The sequence below is a fragment of the Lottia gigantea genome (assembly GCF_000327385.1).
Source record: "Lottia gigantea unplaced genomic scaffold LOTGIsca_46, whole genome shotgun sequence".
Lineage (NCBI taxonomy): Eukaryota > Metazoa > Mollusca > Gastropoda > Lottiidae > Lottia > Lottia gigantea.
Window position 1 is genome coordinate 1,140,485 of NW_008709614.1, and position 24,590 is coordinate 1,165,074.

General features: G+C 34.0%; 4 protein-coding genes across 4 annotated transcripts in view; 3 read left to right on the forward strand and 1 right to left on the reverse strand.

Moving 5' to 3' along the window:
* Positions 1-704: 704 nt before the first annotated feature.
* Positions 705-1,418, forward strand: LOTGIDRAFT_96984 (hypothetical protein; the record flags this gene model as incomplete). The annotated part of the gene is made up of 1 exon (XM_009061156.1): positions 705-1,418. A coding segment is annotated over one exon (714 nt), but the record flags the coding sequence as incomplete, so codon positions are not given.
* A 4,255-nt stretch (positions 1,419-5,673) lies between these two features.
* On the forward strand, positions 5,674-13,812 carry LOTGIDRAFT_164629 (hypothetical protein; the record flags this gene model as incomplete). Its single annotated transcript, XM_009061157.1, has 6 exons — positions 5,674-5,819; positions 7,590-7,721; positions 11,972-12,095; positions 12,902-12,981; positions 13,219-13,354; positions 13,480-13,812. 6 exons carry the CDS (start codon positions 5,674-5,676, stop codon positions 13,810-13,812), a joined length of 951 nt encoding a protein of 316 aa, XP_009059405.1.
* Positions 13,813-21,604: 7,792 nt separating this feature from the next.
* Positions 21,605-22,603, forward strand: LOTGIDRAFT_164630 (hypothetical protein; the record flags this gene model as incomplete). Its single annotated transcript, XM_009061158.1, has 1 exon — positions 21,605-22,603. The coding sequence occupies one exon, from the start codon at positions 21,605-21,607 to the stop codon at positions 22,601-22,603; it is 999 nt and encodes a 332-aa protein (XP_009059406.1).
* A 676-nt stretch (positions 22,604-23,279) lies between these two features.
* Positions 23,280-24,590, reverse strand: part of LOTGIDRAFT_72583 (hypothetical protein) — a gene marked incomplete at both ends in the record, with an annotated part of 3,543 nt that continues 2,232 nt past the window's right edge. Inside the window, 3 exons of the mRNA XM_009061059.1 lie at positions 23,280-23,515; positions 24,005-24,139; positions 24,466-24,570. Of these exons, the coding sequence (XP_009059307.1) occupies positions 23,280-23,515; positions 24,005-24,139; positions 24,466-24,570 (476 nt within the window). The remainder of the gene's footprint in view (positions 23,516-24,004; positions 24,140-24,465; positions 24,571-24,590) is intronic.

The window sequence follows — 24,590 nt, forward strand, 5'->3', positions numbered from 1 at the left end:
GACAACTTAATTGAGACTTTGTATTCTCGAAAGTTTCACGCCCTTTCTTGTCAATTTTCAAATCTTACTGAATTAAACCCTCTCGAGATCTGTTTAATCTACAACCTCTATTTTAACATTTCTGCCTCATCTGGATTTTCCTGAAACCCCGGGAAATTACACAACTGTGTTTGAATTGCAGAAAATAGAAGACTTAACTTAAAAATGGCCTTTTCTTGACAAAAATAAAAACTTCTGTGACTGTGACACTATTACGGATTGGATTAGCGAAAAAAAAATACCGTTTCTGAGACTAAGGTATAAAGATTGATAAAGAAAATGGAGTAACTGTCCCTTATTTAGGCCTATAATTCGACCTGTTTTTCATTTGAGAAATTTTTGGCTTTCGTAGCCTATTGGATTTGGCCCATAAACAAAAAGGTTTTTATGTAACGTAATGGAAAGGTACCGGTAATTCGGCAAAATGACGCAAACCCTTATTTAAAATTCATTTTATGAAATCAATGAAGATCTTTATAAAGCTTAAATATTCGAATACAGGTATATAAAATAATGAAGTTAACTTCAACAATACAATAATAAAATTGGCTATTTTTACCTTCTATGAAAAGATCAGATAAGGGGAAGCAACCATTGTTAAAAATATCTTGTAAAATCGAAATACTTTCCTAAAACATTTTATAATGGATCAGAATTCCGAAAGGGAAGAACGTTTGAGAGAATCTGCAAGTATAGGAGATATTGACACTGTAAACCGTTTATGTGACATTACAGACATAAACTCTAAAAATAGTATAAATGGATGGACTGCGCTACACTGGGCAGCTAAAAGAAACCACCCGAAAATTGTCGATTTGTTGCTTCAGAAAGGTGCCGACAAAACGATTGCAAATAATAAGGGGGAAACAGCACAACAGTTAACTAAAAATGTAGAAGTTTTGGAACTATTTGGAATAAGTGAACACGACAATTTAAAAGAAAGGGTCAATGAATTACCAATTACCCCAAATTACTTGGCAAATCCACAATTCCCATATGTTCAAAACAATTCTGTTCCTAACCCAAATGCAAATGTTTCAAGAAACGCAGGCTCAATAGGCCTATCTAATCCCGTAAGAAGCAGTAGTAGTGTGGTGTCATCTGCTACAAATGGTTATGATGGTGACCTTGTTTTGAAGGCAAGAGTGGCCAATATGGAAGAAACAGATTTTATTGAGGTAGAATTTGACAAACAGAAATTTACATTTTCAGAATTGATTCAGTTACTGTGTGCAGAATTGAATGTTGATCCAAAACTAGTTCACAAAGTTAGAAAATTACCCAATACTATTATTCGTAATGATAGGGATGTGTACAGACTTGTGAACTTTCAAGAAATTGAACTTGTCCTCAGTAATAAACTTAAAAGTGCTCTGCCTAAAACATATGGGAATTTTAACGGAATTGGATCTAATATCAAACAAGAACACATTTTGTACTAAGATACTAATATATCAACTACTTTCTGATATTCAGTCTATTCAAATCTAGTAATTTAATTTTCTTAATGCTCACTTAGCTTATTTATAATGCAGTGTATTTCTTTAATCATAGTCAAAGAATGTAAACAAATTTGTAAATTTGTTCATTATTTGAAATTTCTATATACTGGTAATGGATAATTAAACTGGTGTATATCAGATTAAAAATCTTAATGTGTATTGTTTTTTTGTTCACCTTTTATTAATCTTATCCTCTAACTGGACAAATTTTCTCTCTTTATTGTTCTGTAAGAACCCTGGACCAAGAGCTATACCTGGTGCTAATAGCCATGATCTGCAAGGTAGGTAATCAGGTACAATAGGTTTCACCATCTGATAATTTTAAACATCAACATGTGAGGTATTCTTGGTAGCATAACATCATTGCTGTCACCCCTGTCCGTTGGTCGGTTGGGTTGTTGACATTTCTTGTGAACACAATAGAGACTACAGTTTGATCTGATTTTAATGAAGCTTGATAATGTATATTGATGAGATCTTGGTCAAGTTCGAAATTGACAATTTTTAGATAAATCTTTTTTGAGTTATTGCCCTTGACTTAGGAAAAACGCGTCAAATTTTTCTGTGAACACAAAGAGTCAACAGATTTCAACCGATTTTAATGAAATTTGGTGTGATCATTTATATTGATGGGATCCTGGTCAAGTTGAATTTGACGATCTTTCGATGAACAGTTTTTGAGTTATAGCCCTTGACTTAGATAAAATGCTTCCAAATTTGTTCATGATCAAAATAGAGATTAAAGATTTCATGTGATTTTTATGAAATGTTGTGTGATGATTTATATTGATGAATAAAATGAAATGAATGGAGTTTTACTTCTATTATTTGTATATTGATGAGATCTTGGTCAAGTTTAAATTTTCAACAATTTCACTCCTAATAATTTTTGGCCCATGATATAAGAGCTGCATGATTTACTAATTTGATGTATTTGGGTTATTGATATTGATTTTTAAATTTTTTTTTAGATGAATATATCATTGAATTCAAACTAATATGAGAAAATATGTACTTTAGTCACTAAAGACTGATTTATCATTTCTGACAGCTGCCAGTGGAGGTATGTTATCTTGCCTGACAAGCTATCTTCTCATTCGTTTATAACCAGTTTGATATAATTCTCAATTATCAACATTTTGCACTTATTTTCATATTTTTCAAAAATTGACAAATGCAGATGTGACATGAAAACATGCTGGATTTACAATTCATATGCTTATCCTTTTGGTGAAAAACATCAAATGTATCAAAATTTAACTGATGTTTCCTGTTTCCACAGAATCAAATTTTGAAACGTAATTTAAAAGTTGGTAAGTGATGGTGATTATCCAGAGCTCCAAACAAAGTATTAGGTGTTGACACTGGGTACACAGACTGGTGTTTATTATGTCAATTGTTTCTTTTCTGTAACCCAAAGCATCTGAGTCGAAACTTAAGTGTCCTTGGCCTCTCATGAGGAACCGCCCCTTGAAATGCAACAAACAATATGGTTGCACTAATACCAGCTTCGAAATAAGTTTGGCTAACCCCTAGTGGTTTCGCGAAAGGGCAGCATTGGCCATACCATCAGAAAGTTTATTTCCTTGATGACACTTTATTGCTGTGAATAATGGTGTTGACACATTAAGTCTCAACCAGAAATGAAATTAAATCGAGTTCAACGGTACTCACAACGGTTTAGAGGGCGGTCCCGTGTCATTAACATAAGCAATTTCATAAACATATATAATCGCCTTAATTTTATTTTTACTACTGAGTTGGCCAATGCTGTATAGAGGGTGTTTCATGTAATGGCTTTCCGTAAATTTCAGATGGTGAGGAAGATGTCTGAAAGAATATCGAGCAACAACCCGAAAATACAGGTAAAATTTCGGGGAAACCAGTATAAAAACGCCACATTATCAAATTTTAATCCGCTATGTTGCCCATAGTGTAATGGCTGTAGTGTTAGGGTTATGCCTCTTCATGGAAGCTCTCTGAACAGTTAGATCTAGTCAGTGGTTATTAATAATTGCGTTAGTATCAATTTGCGCCGTCTGTAGTTCTAGCAATTCACCCGGCAAAGATCTTATGTGATACACTTTTGGGAGAAAATCTCCAACCAAGAATTTTTTAAAACATTTCAAGTTTTGAATCCTTACATCTGAGGCCACTATGGACAACATTCTTGTTGAATGCATACGACGCTCGCCGAGAAGAGTTTGGAGAGTTTGCTCCAACCAAGAATATAATTCATGCACAAATGACGGAAAATGTAATGACTAAGTTTCTGTCGGTCAATTTTCTCATTATTCCCACAGATAATTCGGAAAGATCAATGTATGAGACAGAGTCAGACTACATTGAGCTATTTGAGTCTATTATTAAGAGCAGCAAAGAATTTCCAAAGTAGTGAAGTTAACCAGTACTTTCAATCCCTTCTTAAATAATTTAAAATTTTGTATTAGACTTTGTTGTCATTCCACCTTTTTCCCACTTTGTTATGTATATCTTACGTAATTGTAAAGCATTAATATAATAAACTTTATAAGACACATTCAAAGATCTGTGTTAAAAAGGTGGAATGCTCAAGTGGACAACAGAAGAAGCAGAAGAGAAGAGTTATAGATAGTTAGTTGAAAGTTTAGTTTGAAGAAGATAGATCAAGATATGGCATCCGGAGGCAAAGATAAATCTGGTGGATCAATCGAAAAGGATAATGGTGAAATCGAAGATCTACGCGTAGTCAACTGGAGATTGTACTTGATGATGTACAAAAGAGGGATTCGAGGACTGAACCGAAAATAGTTTTCGCTCCTCGTGAAAGAAAAGTTTTCTGGAAAAAAGGAAAAAGAAGCTGCCACTGTTTACGAATTTATGGAAGAGATGCTGAGATGTTTAAGATCTAGACCTTCTTCAAAAGAAGAGCAAGTGGACTTTATACTTCATCAACTTGACGGTCCAGCTAAAGAAGAGCTTAGATATAGACCAAATTCAGAAAAGACTACGACAGACAAAATATTCGAAATATTGATTGAAGTATTTGGTGAAAGGTCATAAGGGCCACTCACCTTCTTAGTGAATTTTATCAAACTAAACAGAGTGATAAACAATCTCGATAGGACTATTAATGTGTAAATTAGACAAAGTTTTCAAAGTTTGTCCAGAAACTAAGTTTAGTAGAAATGATATTTAGAGAGACCAATTTGCAGAAAATGTTAAAGTTGCAACGTTGCGTAGAGAATTGAAGAAGAGAATCAGACAGGTCCGAAATCTGTTTTTTTTTTGTACTCTATGGATGCAGATAGACCGGAGAAGGTGAAGAACAGTCTATGCTGTTGTTAGATCAAAGGGAAATGAAAATACAGAGTTGAAAGAAATACCTCAGGAATTGAGAGCAGAAGTTAAATCTTTGAAAGAAGAAGTGAAAGAAGTGAAAGAAAATTGTTCCTGAATTTCCGTTGTACCGGCACAAATTATGTTGCATCACAATTTGTTAATAAAAAAAAGGAGTCTATCAATCAACATACAAATTTATTCATTGACAGTTCAGGATTTAAATAACACGTCACTACATTGGAACAAAAGTTCCAAATACAGCGAAATCCACCATTCAAAAAAGGCAATTCTACCCAAAATCATTTTCGGTCGGTTGTCGTCTGCTGTCAGCCATCGCATGTCGGACGTCGGTTAACAAAACAGTTCCTGCTCCTACATCACTCCCAAACTAATAAAGGTGCTCTAAAGCGAACACACCTGCTCTCAAACGAACAGCAAATACAAAATTTAAACAAGCTTTAATTTAAAATTACTTCATATTTTAAATCACGAGCTTATTAAACGTCAAGTAGGAAATAAAACAGAAGCGTCTTTTTACCGCACATTTACCAGACGTCAAATTGTCAAGGGACGTAACTCTAAGCAGCCTTTTGGCTTCAGACAACAAAACCTAAATACAGTAAAACCCAGAGCCGTATATAGAGAGAGTCTGGCCAACTTGTGATCTCGCCGCGCTGAACCATGATTGGCGCAGAGCGGTCACGTGATTGAAGGCCGCCATATTATTACCCTTCCCGCGACGTTTAGGCGTAGGAGCCTGGGTATTCTTTACGTTGTTTAAGCCTAATTCCTGTTCTTGTCTGGCAACAGAATGCCTCGATGTGTGGCATGGAAATGCTCTGTCAAATCTGGAGAAGGTATAGTGATGCACAGGTTCCCTAAGGATAAAAGGAGACACAGAGAATGGGAACGATCCGACTGGACTCCCCATCCCATGACAAATTTTTTCTATGCGATGTAAGTACATGTACATTCGATGATTTCAGGGGTTTTGCAAATTGTGTTATGTTCAGGTCTAAAAACTGGATATAATAGATATGGAAACTTTGTGAGAGGGTTTCTTTCCACGCACTGGCTATCTAAGCCTAGGCCTAGACGAGGTGCATGCACTATGGCTTCTGAGACACTGTCAAAAACATTTCTGATAGGCCTACACTTAATCGTTCGATTTGTGTTTTTCTATAAATGTGAAATTCTAAGACTATTTACTTATTTAGTATTTAGTATTATTTACTTCCAATCACCAAAACAAACAGTACAATTTAAAGGTTTGCGCCATATTGGTGCTTGTACGGTGAGGCAAGGGGCCATGGCTCCTAATATTTGTGCTGGTCCTGATTTTCACATAGTAACATAACCTTGACGAGATTAAAGGGAACATAACCCTACATGATTGGTGATTGTTCCGATGTAGAAATAGGTTTTGAAGAAGGTTCCACAACCAAATTACTGTTAGACACTGGGTCTGGTGTAGCAACTCTACCTGAATCGTTTTACGAAAGAAATATTCCTCTGATCAAAGACAATTTCATATCTTTAAAAGCAGCCAACGGTTTAGAAATTCCATACATTGGTTATATCGAAAAAATAGATGCATCAATTCGCTTGTGTGTGGATTACAGGAAACTAAATTTGAAGACGGTACGAGATGCGTTCCCATTGCCACGTATCCAGAAATCATTAGATGCCCTGTATGGCTCGAGTGTATAATCAACAATTGATTTGGCTAAGGGGTTTCATCAAATTGCCATGGATCCTGAGGACCAAAATAAAACAGCTTTTGTAAAGCCAATGGGTTTGTTTGAATATACACGGATGCCTATGAGACTAACAAATACAACAGCAACATTTCAGAGGTTGATGCAACCATTTTTCAATGAAACTGTGTTTCAGACATTTACTCATTTATTCAAAATAGATGTTGTAAGGAAGACCAAAGACACTAAAGGGTCATTTTTAGGATTTGCCAGTTATTACAGACGTTTCGTAAAGTTATTCTCAGCTGTAGCCAAACAATTGTACGATCTTATTGGTACACTAAACAAAGAGAAATCTACTTCTAGCACAAATAAACATTCACAGCCACGAAAGCAAGTTTTTCGGACAAAAATCTCACAATGATATTAGAAATTCGGGCAATCTCAGATATTTAGCTCAATTTGACTTTACAATTCAATATCATCCAAAAAAATTGAATTCTGCAGCAGATGCTTTGTCCAAGAAACCTGTAGAAGAGATCATTCTTTCATCACATCGCACCAGTACTAATTTACCTACAAAATATAGACTAACGGCTTTACATCAATTGATTCAAGATACACAATCACCACATTTCGAGCCAAAAATGGAAATTAATTGTCATTCTATATTATTCTTTACCAGGTTACGACAAAAAAGATGTTGAAAAGTTACAGAAAGAAGATGGTATCATAAGTCGAGTGGTATATTATATGATGGAAAGTAGAAAGCCTACCAAGGAAGACTTATGGAGTCCAGAGTTGTTCTGCATATGCTTCTTCAAAAAGATAGACTTACCTTAGAAGATGGAATTTTGTATCGTATTGTAACGGATCCACAACAGGGATCATTGAAACAGCTGGTTTTACCTCAATGTTTAAAAGAGAAAATAATTTCCTTACTTCATAATCAGTCGGGAACTATATTTTATTTGATACGTTCAAAATTTTATTGGACTGGTATGTTCCAAGACGTTACCAATTATTGTAGACATTGTGAATGTTTAGCAAAAATGCCTTTTCCACGTGTAAAAGTACCTATGAGTCACCTTGTAGCATCTAGTCCTAATGAAATAGTAGCTATATATGGATTATACTTTGCTAGAGAAATCCAGCTGTGGACGTGAAAATATATTGGTTATGACAGACGTATTCAGTAAATTTACTATTGCTGTACCTACTAGGAATCAGACAGCATATACAATTGCTATTGTGTTAGTTCGTTCAAAGATATGGTGTATCTGAGAGACTACATTCTGACCAAGGAAGGAATTTCAGGAGTAATTTGATTGTGAACTCTGCAAAATCTATAAGATTAAGAAAAGGCGTACCAAACCTTATTATCCCCAAGAAAATTCGCAGTGTGAAAGGTTCAATAGGACATTACATAACCTTCTTAGATCATTAGACCCTAGTCAAAAACGTAAATGGCCTCAAAATTTACCAGAATTAGTGTTCATTTATAATTCGACAGTACATTCATCGACTGGATTTACTCCACTTTATTTAATGAAAGGTCGACACCCGAGACTTCCTATAGACTTGTTATTCAACATTGACAAAGAAGAATCTGCCAAAGATTACGCGCCTGTCAATGATTATATAGAAACTCGGCTAGGAAAGCTTAAGCTGGCATACCAAAAAGCAGGGGAGTACCTTCAACAAGAAGCATCAGAGCGTAAAAAGAGACATGATCCAAAACGTGATTCATATACATTATAGTCAGGTGCACATGGTTATTTACGAAATCGAGTCGTTGGTCGAAATAAAATACAAGATGCTTGAAAGTGTATCGACTTTTATCGAGTGTTAAAGCGTGTTGATCCAGAACGACATATATATATAGTTACATCTGAAGATGGTGTTACTAAAATTGTGAATCGTGTAAATTTAAAAGCATGTAATGTGAATTCTGATCATAATGTTTCAAATAATGTGAAAAGTAAAAAATGTGATCGTGTTAAAAAGTCACATAATTTTATTTGTGATTCATCATCTGATGATGAATGTGTACTTTTGTTAAATGATGTTATTGATAAGCCAAATATTAGTGAGAAAATCCGGGAAAGAAATTCATTGGATGATATTCATTTGGAACCATTTCCAGAAATCAGAGACTATAATCTAGACCAACCTGTAAGTAGAATGGATGGGTAATGAACCTGCTCAGTCTGAGGTACCACCGGAAGATATAGACTTAGAAGATAACAACGTCTAATGAAAACGCTTCAGTCCGCAGGAGTCAAAGATCAACTGATGGGAGACATAACAACCCCTTTAATCTTCCAAAACCTGCAATTGCACGTAATGTGTTTGTCTAGTGATGTTTCCGAGAAGTTGATAGCGTTTTTTTCAATTTATTTTTGTAATTAATTGTTATTTCTGTTAATCATTTCTTGTTCGTTAATCGTAACAAGGGACGGTATGATACAGCAGGGGAGAATGATACAGATTCAGACTACATTGTGCTATTTGAGTCTATTATTAAGAGCAGCAAAGAATTTTCCAAGTAATCAAGTTAACCAGTACCATTAATCCCTTCTTAAATTTTGTATTAGACTTTTTGTCTAGACAGGGCCAAAAAGAATTGCTGTTTAGGTGAAGGATAAAGTGCACGATTTTCATGGCGACTTGAGAAAAATGTGCTCTCATCATTTCTTAGATGTTGCTTGTCATTCCACCTTTTTCCACTTTGTAATGTATATGTTACGTAATTGTAAAGCACTAATATTATAAGACACATTTAAAGATCTTTCCAGTAGGAAATGTCACTAGGTCGCATGTAGAAATACAGCCAAGCTGCACCCGCACGCCTCAAGGAATGCCTTTTAATACTATGGTTATAATATCCAGCTTTGTTGAGAGATGACTTCAGTCTGCAACAAAAAGTTTATAACATAGCGCAGAATTGTTTTCTAGTAATAATAGAAACATCATTTAAATATTGCAAAATAGTGCAATGGCGAAGCGTGTAATAAGGCAGTCTTGATAGGTAATGTACAGATATCGTATTGCTTACAAAACTTTAGCGGAGTCTTGTAAGTCTTTTGAGTACGTGGCGGTGCCTTATTAACAAGCTCTAGAGTTTGAGTTTTTAATTGGAATAAAATATCTGGAAGAAACGAAAGGAGCAGACATGAAGGCTGAAATCTCGCAAAGTAGATACGAGTCGATACAAATCGCTAAAGCTTCCCCTTTCATGTAACCGCAACTGTATCTGCCAATGGTTTACGAATCCCTGGAATATATTTACACACAATATTGTACAGTTTAAAGAAGCGGACATCTAGAATAATAAACGACACGTAAACATCACAACTTTGATTCTTGACGACCCTTTATTTATCCACGACACTGCACTTACGTTATCGCTATGGATTATAAGTAATTGTAACTTGTTCCTAAAATAGTTTCCCCATCGACACACAGCAAGAAAATACAAAGGAATTCTTTGACATAAATATGTTCGTCCTGGAATACCTAGTCGCCAACTGACAAAAAAATAGTCGCCATTTAGGTATCCACCACAACCTTCGGTACACGCATCTGTCTGAAGAGATATTATTGGGTTGGGATCAGGGATAATGCATGTTCCATTGAAAGTTTTCATAAAGCTTCTCTCGATTTCTCGTTTGAGCTGCGATTTACGCCGTTAAATACCGAGGTTTGTTAGCGTCTTCTCAAGAGTTGCCACTTGTCAACGAGCTCGTCAGGCAGACTTGACCAACTTTTAAATCTTCTTCAAAATATGGGCTTCCACTCCTTCCAGCTTGATGGGGCCTATTTTCCGAGGCAACATTTTCATCCAGGAAACTTATATCTTCCGTAGTGTTGGAACGCATACCTTTCCCACTCTTGTCCATGATTTGAATTGATATAAATGTGGGTATTTTCATACAATTATGCTGAAGAAACCATGGCCCATGGCGAAAGCCAGCGTGCACCAAGAACAAGGGCTAGACGGAGGTCAAGGTCGATGCCTCTGCAAGGGACACCACTCTGATCAAAATATAATTTGATTATGTTACAGACAAGCAAATCTACTAATTCTTAATTATATCATTATGTTCTTATTGCATATAATTAAGTGATTTAACCAATCATAAATGTCCATGTAAGTACAGTCTGGATAAACAAAAAAATACGTTTTGTCCTTTCTTGATCGTCACTCATTGGAATTTTGCTGGTAATTCTCTTCTAATTTAGCAAATTATGAATTAATTATGGACATGTGAAACAAACTGGTTTTTCAATAGAACACCTCCACTTTCTATTCATGAATATAAGTTTTAGCATTTTCATAAATGAAAATGAGGGAACCCATCTTTAAGGACTGGTAGTAGAAGAAATTGTAGGACTAGTAACTGTAGGGGATGTTGTAGGATTAGTAGTAGATGATGTTCGACTAGTGGTAGGGGATGATTTAGAACTGGTAGTAGGGGGCGTTATTGGACTAGTATTACAAAAGATTATTGGACTGGTAGTAGGGGTTGTATTGGACTAGTATTAGAAAAGATTATTGGACTGGTAGTAGGGGATGTTGCTGGTTTTGTAGCCTATGGGGAGGTGATTTGATGGATTTGTGGATGGACTGGTAGTAGGGCATGTTGCTGGTTTTGTAGCCTATGGGGAGGTGATTTGATGGATTTGTGGATGGACTGGTAGTAGGGGATGTTGTAGGATTGGTTGTAGATGATGTTCGACTAGTGGTAGGGGATGATTTAGAACTGGGAGTAGGGGGTTGGACTAGTATTAGAAAACATTATTGGACTGGAATAATGAGTAGCTTTAGACCTCTTAGTCCATTCTACACCATCCAGAAGGAAAGGAGCGAAGTTTGAATCGAGTGACAGTGTATACTGAAGACTTTGTTTCCATGCTTCGATAGAGGTCATGTTTTCGTGCTTTGTTAGAATCCATTGTTTAGGAGCCCTGATATTGGCCGCCATAGTGACCGTTTTGTATTATTATCAGAATTGACGTTAAGGATGAAAAGTGTGAAAGTACCTTAATTTCAGTCACGACTTGCGAGGTAGTCGGCTCATCCAGCCAGATCTCTTTTGATCATAAAGTTGTTAAAGTTTGACGGGTTTAACAAAATAAACAGTTCGTTGTATGAATCCTGCCACCACGCCAGTCAATATTAACACATTTTAAAATTCACAAGTTAAATAGAATTTACTTGGGCGGAAGAAGACAAAAAACAAAACAAAACTATCACGTGATACAAATATTTCAGCGCGAAATACAACCTACTGGCGTCGATTAAAATTTTTGGTTACTTCAGGTATTTGTAGGCTTTGCTTGTAAACAAATATTGGATCGTTAGTTCTTGGTTTAATATACAAAGGGGTGTCTGTTTTCTGTTTCCAGAAACTTCTTAAGTAGAGATCCGTTAACGAATTTCGCCAATGTGGCAGAAAGAATTGAAAAATACAATGAGAAGGGCATATTTCCATCGCCCTCGTTTATTGGCGAAGATATTTATTTCTACAAGGTTAAAACCCTTTAAACTAAAGAACTGTAGCCTACTGAAGAAGATGGTAAATTTTGGAACATTATGAGTTATTCATTATTAGAGGTCAAAGGGTGTTCCCAGTTGCGTTATGACGTTATTCTTACTTATGAAGTTTTACCATTATTAACGTTATTCTATTCTTGGAACTCTAGAATTCTAGGAGTTGATAGAACGTTCTCTAGTAAAATTATCATAATTTTACTGTTTATATTGAACTCTTCAACAAAGACTGATGTTAAACTCGGAAATTATGGACGCCTACTATCAGAGTAAGATTCTTTTTGATGGATTTCAACCAAGTTTAATTCGTCAAAATCTTCAGTGCTTCAACAGCCTAAGATTAAAGGCATTAAAGGTACGTTTTGTAACATCTCTGTGTATTTATAAGCTTAAAACCATTACTTAATCATCAAAGATGCACTGATAAAATGCAATGTCCATCTTTTGTCAATATCCTTAAAAATATTGCTACTTACCCTCAAGCCAGCCAGGGTACAGGGAGTATGTTTTAATGGGAATTATGGTTTATACCCCCAATTTTACCACCACTTTAATGATTTTGCTCCTAAATATGTGTCAATTCAATTTTATTTTCCAAAGGTTTTATTGAGGGGGAATCCTCTTAGACACTTCCGCCTACCCACAAAACTGCTGCATAATGAATCGCTACCTTTACAGTCCCCCGCCCTCCTGTTGTTAGGTCAGCCTGACACCTTTGTAGTCTCAGTCTCGGGATGCTGGCGCCGCCTTTTAAAAAATATTGTAACACTGATTGTTTTTTTTAGGTAATGCAAAGTAATGCACTGACTCGATCTACAGTCAGTGGTTATAGTTCTGATCTGTTGAAAAAAACACATCAATACAGGTTAGTCTATTATTATATGGCTTCTCTTCACGACTCGGCTCGATTTGGCATTCTTATCAGATAAGCGTTTAACCCTACCCCTAACAAGAAACAAAAACCAAAATAAAAACTCCCAAGATGGCATTTAATGTATAATACAGTAATACAGTATGACATTTTAAATATATTTTAATGTATAATATATAACTAATACAGCTCTTCGATTTTTAAGGATTTTTTTATCTTGCTGTTTTTCAGGATCAGCAGTAACACAGGCACGGAAGATATTCCTTATATTTCCCAAGTGCATAAAGAAATCCGTTTTCTGATTGTCTCCACCAACAGTTCGACACTTCAACACAATCTGTATCAACAGAGACTAAAACTATATCAAGTGAGTTAATTGAAGCTGCTACACAAACAATATCCAGCTATTCTGTAGCTGCAACACCGACAAACTACAACAGGATACCAGCAGCTGATGAAGTGAGTGCCACTACAATTTCTACTTCAATTCAGACGTCGTCTTCAGATGTAAGTGATGCTTCGAGATCTCCAGATTCTGGTCTACACGCTGTTTCAGTTAATGGAACATCAAGCCAACAACAGTTTTCTGAACATAAAATAATGGTAAACTTCCAAAAGTTTAAAGACACTTTTGATAGTATGCACGAATCATTGAAAACATCTATTGGACAACTAAAACATGATGTTGATAGATTTGCTAACTCTAGGTCAATAGAATATATTCGCACATCATCTGATTTATTTGATCCAGTAAATATCAAATACAGCACTCTTCGAGATACAGAGGATTGGTATTCTGCCAAGGATAATTTTTATAACACGTAAACCATAACTACTCATATGAGAACTCAGACGCTGATACTCCTGAATGTTTTTACTCCTTCACAGATTTTTCTAATGACTTTTCAGCTACCAATTCATATCCAACCCTCAGCTCATATGATAGTGATGATTCAGAGTTTTATTCATGCCAATCGTTTTATGAATCTAGCAGGTCATATAAAAGTGATAAGTCGGAATATTTTTCCTTCAAATCACCTGATAAATCTACATGTTCTCATGATAATGAAAATTCGGTGTATTTTTCCTTCAAATCACCTAATGAATCTTCCACTTCATATGCGCACTACCATTCATTTGATTCTGATTTCGATTCCAGCTCAAATCAACATTTTTTATCAGCAATTGATGCAACACTATAGTAGTTTTGAAAAATTTGATATTCGGAACGGAATTATTATTAACAATTTTGGTCATTTTTCCCTTTATAGATAATTCTACTATGTTATCTGTTTGGATTCGATCGGCAGAATTCTCCATTTGTTCCTTGTGTATACATTGATATAGGTCACTTACCAGAAACTTTAAACAGTATAGTACTTCAGGATATTAAAAGAAGCGACATAAGATATGAAATAAATGATGATAACTCATATAATGAAATAGGAAGAGGTAGTTTTGGTGTTGTTTATTTAGCAAGTATGAAAAACATAAAAATAACGTTGTCATCAAAGAATTTCATCATCATGGTGTAAGCTGGGAAGATGTCGAACGAGAAGCTCAAATATTATCATACCTTAAAGGACAAGATATAACACCCAATTTACTTGGTGTTTTAACACAACGTAAGATAGCTTGCTAGGCAAGGTAATATACGCCCACTGATAGCTTTGTTTGAAATTGAATATTTGTTAGAAAATAGCAAACATAGACACCAGGAAATATTCAACTTATACCCAAATCCATCACAAACTGTGCCATCACAAGTTAAAAGTCAAACACATTTGTAAGAATAACGGCAATAACTTGTATTTTATATTTCAAAAGGTTTAGTTTTGATTGTGATCAATTTCATCAAGTTGTCAAATTTGTTTTAGACTTCTGCTTTGTAGAATAAAAAAATACGTGTTTTACAAGATTTTTGATCAGATTTATCCTTGGGTGATTTCAATAAGTCTGTCATAGATTGTGTATTTGCAGATTATATTCAAGCAAATTAGGTTGAAATATTTTTTTTAAATTTTTATGTATCGAGTTTATGACAGGTGGGAGTTGCTAATATTTACCACCTTTTTTCTCCTGTTGAATTTAATCTTTTTATATCCTTATATTTTTTTTTCGAATATTTGATTATTTTGCATGAAATGCAATGGATTTGTAAGTATACTTGATTGCAGCTGTCTTGGCTAATAAGGACAAGAAAAGAATTGAATTTTACTATTATGACAGTTTATCCATTAGCAATAATTCTATAAGTAATTACTGCTCAATGTGCCACAGGAATAAGAAAAAATGTGATAAATTAACAAAGTTTTAATTCAAATAATAAAATAAACTAAAATAAATACAAAGCACTGTGTAAAAACAACAGTTATAAAAATAATAATATGTACACAAATCTATGAAATATACTCAGGAAAATAATGACATCTATTGTAAATTGTGATTATGAACAAAAAAATTGTGACTTGTAGAGTCTGTCAAGAATTGTGCCTCCTGGAGTGTTTACGAGCTAAAAATTGAACGCGTTTTCAAGAACAAGGGCAATAATTCATACTACATATTTTTCGATTTCCCTGATTTTTCTATAGGGTTTATCCTTGGGTGATTACAAACACTCATACGAAGTTTCGTCAAAATCTGTCAAGAATTGTGCCTTCTAGAGTGTTTACGAGCTAAAAATTGAACGGTTTGCAAGAACAAAGGCAATAATTCATACTAAATATTTTTCGATTTCGCTGATTTTCAATAGGGTTTATCCTTGGGTGATTACAAACACTCATACGAAGTTTCGTTAAAATCCATCAAGAATTGTACCCTGTAGAGTGTTTACGAGCTAAAAATTGAACACGTTTTCAATGACAAGGGCAATAATTCATACTAAATATTTTTTGATTTCGCTGATTTTCAATAGGGTTTATCCTTGGGTGATTACGAACACTAATACCAAGTTTCGTTAAAATCCTTCAAGAATTGTGCCTTCTAGAGTGTTTATGGGCTAAAAATTGAATGCGCTTTCAAGAACAAGGGCAATAATTCATACTAAATATTTTTAGATTTCGCTGATTTTCAATAGGGTTTATCCTTGGGTGATTACGAACACTCATACCAAGTTTCGTTAAAATCCTTCAAGAATTGTGCCTTCTAGAGTGTTTACGAGCTAAAAATTGAACGCGTTTTCAAGAACAAGGGCAATAATTCATACTTAATATTTTTCGATTTCGCTGATTTTCAATAGGGTCTATCCTTGGGTGATAACAAACACACATACCAAGTTTCGTCAAAATCTGTCAAGAATTGTGCCTTCTAGAGTGTTTACGAGCTAAAAATTAACAAGGGCAATAATTCATGCTAAATATTTTTCGATTTCGCTGATTTTCAATAGGGTTTATCCTTGGGTGATTGCGAACACACATACTAAGTTTCGTCAAAATCCGTCAAGAATTGTGCCCTGTAGAGTGTTTACGAGCAATTGTGGACGGCTCGACGGACGGACGGACATGGGTGACGACAATATACGCCCCCTATTTCATGTGGGCGTATAAAAACGTCTAGAAATTACAGTCTAGTTCAAGAATATAATGGTCATGGTAATGTAGAAGATATTTATCTGGAATATGATTTGCCACCAGATGCTTGGATTATTATTTGTAAAAATATTTGTAAAAGTTTATTCAAAAGTCATTGTAATCATATTCTATTTAATGATTTAAAATCAGATAATATTTTAGTTGACTTAAATACTTTGGACATTCGATTTATTGATTTTGGCATGGCAACATTCAGGAAAGGTATGCGATTTGAAGGCTGTTCGGGAAGTCTAGGAGAGTGTCTATTCTATGCGACCGGAAGTAAGAGAAGGATGTTTCTCTACACCCCAATCAGATATTTATAGTTTTGGTTTTTTATTTAAACAAATTATAAAACATGCTAATGTATATCAGTTATTTCCATTATATACAGTGGTGTAACCTATTTTCGTGGATATAAGGATTCAACACTGAATTTCATCAAAGTTAAAAAAATAAACAAAAATTTTTATGTCTTAGATGTTTCCTCAGATATTCTACTTGTATAATTAAAATTGGTTTATTTCGATTTTCTTTATGAAGCCTTCACTTTGACCCATATTTCATGAGCAACCAACTCTGCAATGGCGGCAGAATGCGTCACCCATTTTTGCGTACAATGTTTGATCTATAAATAAGTCTAGAAAAATAAACGTTGTATGGATACCGGGTGGTATAATTAACTTCTCTTAGTATTTATCTTTAATATCAATTCATTATAACTACTGACAATTCATTCAAAGAACCACGATTTAAAAAAAAAATAGTGACTGACAAAATAAGATACGTAGCGTGATTTATTGCTAAAAGTCACTGAAACAACATAAGAATATGGTCCACTTTGTTTTTCATAGAAAATTTCTGCTGACACGGAATCCGCTAGTTGATCACGTGGCTTCATTCGTTGGAATATATTCTAGCAGACGACACTTGCAATTCCGATTACCGCTTGGGATTATAATGAAATTCGGCCGATAAAAAATGGTAACGTTTGATATAATAGAAATCCGCCATTTTGTATTTGTCAAAGTATACATTAATACATTTTACTTTGCTTGAAACTACTGAATTCATTCTACTAGCTGATATTGTAGAGAAAACCCATTTTTATCAAAACAAACTAATGCGGAGGTCGCGCAAGGTCGCTCATGTAAATATTAATCCTTTCCGGAAATCCACGAATAATAGGTTTTCACGAAATTAGGTTACTTGACTGTAATTCTTGTAAATATAAACATGGGAAACATTGTCTATATTTGATAAATTGTAAATATCTGATACAGTGGATTAGGACAATGTATCTTAAGATCAATATCATTTTAGTCATATACTGACTATCTAGTAATATTTATCCGAAAACAACATTGACAGTGAGACATGTATTATATTGTGAATAATATAAATGATATATAATATGATAAATGTCTCTTGACTTAATTAAGTCAATTTATTAGAGTAAAAGAATGTAAATGTAAATGTATAAAGTGTATTTGTAAATAAATATCTCTATTGAAATGAATTTCCCCTACTATTGCGATTACTTGTCTTTCTGACACCCATATTCGACAAATCCAACCAATTAACGGACCGCCAGAAACATTGGAATTTTCAGGAACATTGTCTTTAAGATTATAAGAATTCTCCGTATCTAGACTTGTTTATAATAATATGTATAAAATGCTAAAGTCATCAAACATTACTTAATGGTAATAAACCCATCAGACAAAGTTAAACAATAAGTAGGCTGATATTTAAACATGCGTTGTCTATATAGACTCTATTCTTTAGTTATTCTTTAATCGTTGATTTGTTTCATTTATTACCATTTTTATCACATTATACATGCTTGGTATTTGTGGTGTGAAACTTAGCTCAGTAATGTCAAGAGTTATCATTCTGTAGAACTTTTCTATCTAAATAGAATAAAAATAATCATTATTTTTTCACAGCAATGACAAAAAAAAATTCAAATATCTCTTATACTTCTCCAAACTTTCAAGTTCAGCCAAACCACAATGTAAGCTTATGCCTGCTTATGCCTCGCATGATATGAAATATCACAGGATTCATAATTTATATTGCAATTCTATATGCTTTTATGCTGTGTGTAAACAAAACCGGCAATGGCGCCAAATCTGAAATTATGCATAGACCCCAGTTTCCCCGTCATTTTATGCATAATTATGTGACACTGCATTATAATGTTTTACCTACTATCAATGATAGGCTATTGCAATTTGTTATCAAAGCCTGGAATGTTAAACTGTGAAATCTGCTTTAAATAAAACTTTTAAGAAATATTAAAAGAAAGCCATGACTGCTAAGCTGTATAATTATTAAGTGTGTCATCACATCGTGCTCATAGAATCATCCACCACAGAAAAGTATAATGTTAAACCCACATTCTGAAGCCTTTTACTATTTTATTATTTTCAATTTATTATTTCATTTTATGTTTTTGTACGTCCTTGTTCATTTTTTAATTTTCAAGACAGATTTTGACGAAACTCGGTATGAGTGTTTGTAATCATCTAAGAATCAACCCAAATGATTATCAGAAAATCGAAAAAGAGTTATTGTCCTTGTTCTTGGAAATACGTTAAATTTTAAACACTCTTGATGGCTCAATTCCCTATAAATTTGGAAAATTATGGTGAAATTGTTCATTATTACCCATAGATGTACCCTATTGATAAATATCTCATAGGAGTTATTGAGTTCTTTCTTGAAAACGCTTTAAATTTTTAGCTCGTAAACATTAAGAGACACAATTCTTGCTGGATTTTGACAACTTGGTAATATATTGTTCAGTATCACCCAAAAAGTGTATTACGGAAGGTTGAAATATTTTATACTGGTGATTATTTTTGTTCAGAATCAAAGCTGCCAGTGGGCGTTTTAATTCTTATTGGGTTATCTCAATCAGATTACATCAAACTACCAACAAGTACAATCATTGAATGATGGGCAAACTATTTGATTATTATGTATTCTTAATCATATCACTTTATGTTCATATTGCGCATAATTAAGAGTTTTAACCAATATCATAAATGTCCATGCTTTTTGACCTTTCTTGAAGCAAAGTTATGACAGACATAGTACTCAGATTAACGAGGATGGCAGCCATTTTGAATTTTGTCAATAAAAAATGTGCCCAAGGCCGGTTTCATCAAACTATATTTATTTATTTATTGCAGGTTCGATTTAAGGATTCATATCAGATATTATTAAGAACATTATTGACATGGATATTACTATCTTGTTAACACTCTTTTACAAACCTTATTGTTTTAGGCTATTTAACTGAACAATAGTATTTAGCAGTTACGCAGATTGAAAAAATATATTAATATTCTAGACACGTGTCCTAATTTAGAATATTAGATATTAGATCTCCGAAAGAATGAAAGGTGAAAATTGGGTTATTTTATATTTGATATAAATTCGGTTCTTATTTTGGACTTGGTCTATAAGCCTTTAAGTTTGTCAATCATTGACAAACTGGAAGAAAATCTAAAAGCGGCTGGAAATTTTCCCATTCTGCTTGGAAGACTATCTACAGGGAAATAAAACTGACCATATTTGATTAAAATCATCCAAATCATCATGGAAAGATCTCTCCCATGGCAAAAGTAAGTAAATGGTTTTGTAAAAAATATATTCATCAGAATCTCGCTCTGTGAAAGTTGAAATTGTATGCTGTTTAATGAATTTATTATTTACTATTTTAATATTTTTAGTAAATAGAGCATTTCAGAATGAAAATCACACATCACGTTCTTTCCGAATTAATTTTTAAAGATATAATTGCAGTCAAATCTCTTAAAATTATGTTAATTTTACTCTATTATAATTCTTTATCTAAAACTGACTGTCAAAGTATTTACAAATTCTGTTGTTATTTAAGAGGTTAAAGCTCAGATAAAAAAAATAAAAAGAAAGAACCTGTTTTAGGATAGTTCCTTTTACTGACTGTGTCAGGGCTTACTTCGGCATTTAAATTGGTTTCAGCTTAAATCTGTATTGATTTTGCGTTAATTAAATTATATATTTGCAAGTAAATATTGATTGAATAGAAACACACTTCGTTCATTTGCATTTCAACTGAAAATGTTCCAAATTTTGACTAAAAATTGTTCTCTGTAAAAACAAATTTAATAGGATAATGTGTGTTTACATTTATTTCTTTTATAACCGCAAAGTTCTTGATAGACGATCTGTACCGTTTTCAAGTTGATATTCTAATTCTTTTGAAAATAAACGAGCTCTGAAGATTAAAGTAGGCTAAGATCATCATTCTGATCTCTTGCTTCAAGTCGAAATAGATGTCCACGTTTTTAACACTACCAGTATTTTATTTGTTCTCGTGTTTTCGGTATTAAAAAGCTGTGGAATTGGACGCGATGGTTTCAGAACAATACATTATGCTCCAAATAAAAATATAACAACACTTAATCCAAAACATTACATTTTCAGAACCTTGAGACCTTTAAACTTCTATGATATTACTGATACTGAATATATTTGTTGAATATTGATGATTTTTTTTTATTTCGTATTTAATTGTTTATAGGTTAAAATTTGGTTTCATTATTGGTGCGTTGGTCCTGTGTAGTTGTGTAACCTGTAATGATGTATTGCTTGCTGAAAACTCCACGTCAACCCCCTTAGCAAATGGAGAAGAAAACGTGAAAGGATGCCTTAATGGAACCAACGACACGAGTATAGAGTGTCCAACGAACAACACCGAATCTCATCCAAGCCCCGCGTCAACCAATGTAGATTATGTCGGCTATGTTGTCGTTCCATCATTTCTGGTTTTGGGCCTTCTGGGGAACACTTTAACTATCGTTGTTATGTGCTCTAGGCATTTTCGTAAAATGTCTGTCAGCATAGTATTACTGGCACTTTCCATTTCTGATACTATTTTGATCTGTTTACACCCTCATAACAAATTATTTGTCCGAAACTTGATTGGGATCGATATCAGATCTCAAAGTCTCATCGGTTGTAAATTTTTCTTTTTGTTTTTCCGAACAGCAAAGATGTCTTCATCGTGGTTAGTAGTTTTACTCTCCATGGAGAGATTTATCGCTGTTGTTTTTCCTCTTAAAGCTAAATTTGTTTGTACAAGGAAAAATGTTTACATATCTATTTCTGTTATTTATGGAGCTTTAATTACATACAACGGTGTTTGGACCTTTGCTTCAAGAATTGTCAACGGTAAATGTGTGCCCCATTATCCAGAGCCTGCACAATTATCTGAAATATTTATCATCATTGGAACTCTTGTTTATTCCATAATTCCTGTTAGTTTCATGTTGATTCTGACGCCTATTATATGCTTTCATCTTTGGAAAAGAATCCAAAATAAAAATGCTCTCGGTGCGTCAAGTTCAAAGATGTCAGAGGAGGTGAAAAGAACCACTGTCATGTTACTCGGTGTATCATTAGCTTACATGTTTCTCATAACTCCCATTTCTATTGGACATATGATCTCCTTTAGCCACGACGAAAGTATTTTCGAAACCAAGCATACTGGTTTAGCAATATACCGTGAAATTTCACAAATCCTCGAGCAGCTGAACTACTCCATCAACTTCTTTCTATACGTTTTGTGCAGCAAAAGTTTCCGAGACCGAGTAATGGTAATCCTGCGATGTTTCAAACCTTCTCCACCAAAACAACGAGACAGTCAAACCAAGCATACCAAGTTATCATCAAATCTCTCAAAGAATATTTCTATCCAAGGAAATGATGCACAAAGTGCAGTCGGTCTTGATGGGATCGAAGCGGCAGTGGTTGAAACAGAAAAACAGCAACCAGACGATCATAACGACGAAAAAAACGCACCGCAAGAGAATCCTTGTGTTGCTCTAGAACTACAATCGGATAATCCAAAAAATGATACATCTGCAAGAACAGGTGTTACTTCAATTCCTCCGAAAATGTTCCACTGGATAGGAACCTATGACGTCCCGAAGAAAACAGATGTTTGTTCAAAAGAAAACGACACCGTTTTAAAATCTGAAGAGACCAAATAACAAATAATAATAAATTGACGAAGAAAATATACAAAGTAACAGATCTGAAAAATGTATATATTGAAGGTTCGTGTTAATATAATGGAAAAGGTAAAAATTATTTGAAATAAATGTTTTACATTGTAATATTGTCCAAAATTAAATAACAATACTTTACTTTGTTACTGTGACCTATTTGATATGATCAACTTACTGTGACCAATTCGTTTAACACAAATTTACTTTGACCAACATTCCATGTGACCAATTAGTTGCCTCTCCCTTACATAATTATGAGAATTTTCTATGTGATGTACATGTATTGAATATTATATTCGACTGGAATTGCACGACTAGACTAGCTAATAATGTAACGGTTTTCAAAGAATTAGAGAAATAACTCAAAATAAATTCCAATATATTTTATTTAAAATACATGACAATATGGATCATTTTTTATGATATTACACAATTTCTCTACTATACGACTGAAGACATGCCAAAAAATACCCTTGGTCCATTAAAATTACATTTTTAAATAGTTATTATTGATCATTCGAGTATTATTTGTTCACCAAATCATATTTCATTCTCGTTTCTTAACAACAATTTTAAATGGTTTTGGAGTGATAACAAATGCTTTCGAACGATATGATGTATCAATAGTTGTGCCTGATTCTTGGTAGATTTCTAACTGTTGAAACAATCCTGCCATAACTAAATGCAACTCAGACTTAGCCATTGGTTCTCCAACACAAACTCGTCTACCAGCACTGAATGGTAGCCAGTAGTCCGGCTTTGGTGCCATTTTTCCATCATCGTCCAAATATCTTTCTGGTTTGAATTTATTTACTTCTGGCCAATGGTCAGGATTCAAATGAAGGGCATAATGATTGATAAAGATAAATGTTCCCTTTGGTACATCATATTTACCTACAAAAATATAAATGCTATTTCTCCATTGTCTTTGTGATATCATCTTTCCTTACATGATTTTCTTGACTAAATTTGATGAACACGGCCAAATCAGCAGTTCTTGAAAAAACTGTAAAACTTTTATTCCAAATCCAAACTATCTAATGGTTCAAGTATAACTGTTTGCAAGTATATGACCCAAATATTATTTCTTCATGTCCAGGTTTAGGACATCAAGAACTTTGGCCAGAAGAAGACTTGCTTTGTTGTCGCTGTAACTTTCATCAATATGGCAATAAATTGATATCTCTTCTTCGCGCGAATTGCGTATCTAAGCTCGATAAATTTAAATAAATTTAGTTACAGTAATTTTTATTTTCATCTATTTAGCTTTTGGGACATTTGGGTCAAAAAATAGACACAGATACTTTTACTCATTATTCAGGCTGGAAATGCTTTATTTGACAGCCAGAATGTTTGTATCGTGCTGTAATAAGCTATATCTACCTATTGTAGTGTCACAAGAAGTAGAATGAGGAACACCTAGAGGTACAACTGGTCCCAACCTCATAGATTCATGTAACACAGCATCTAAATAAGGGAGGTTACTACGGTCCTGAGTAGTTGGATATCTGTCATGACCTGGTAAAATAACAAAAATACAATCTCATTATTATTATTAAGTAATATATCTTATATATATAATATATATGGGAGGGCAATGGGAAAATAGGTTGGAAAAGAGAGGGGGGGGGCGAGTAAGATTTCCTGGAGAATCCAAATTTTATTTCTCATTAAAAAAAAACAACTATTAATTCGACTTCAATATAACCATCTCCTTTTATTGAGACTAAGATACGATTGGTCAAACAGATGGTGGACATGTCCCTTTGAGCCAAATCTTTGCATGTTTCAGGTTTCCCCATGTAAGTTGTGTAGACCTCCAGACAGACAGCTTTCGGACTTACCGACGACTTTGTCGATTTCTTGATGTATTTTTTGTTGTACTCCGGGAGTACCAATAATAAACATCAGCATCCACAGTAGTGTTGATCTTGATGTGTCGTTTCCAGCTGTAAAATTCGACATTTTG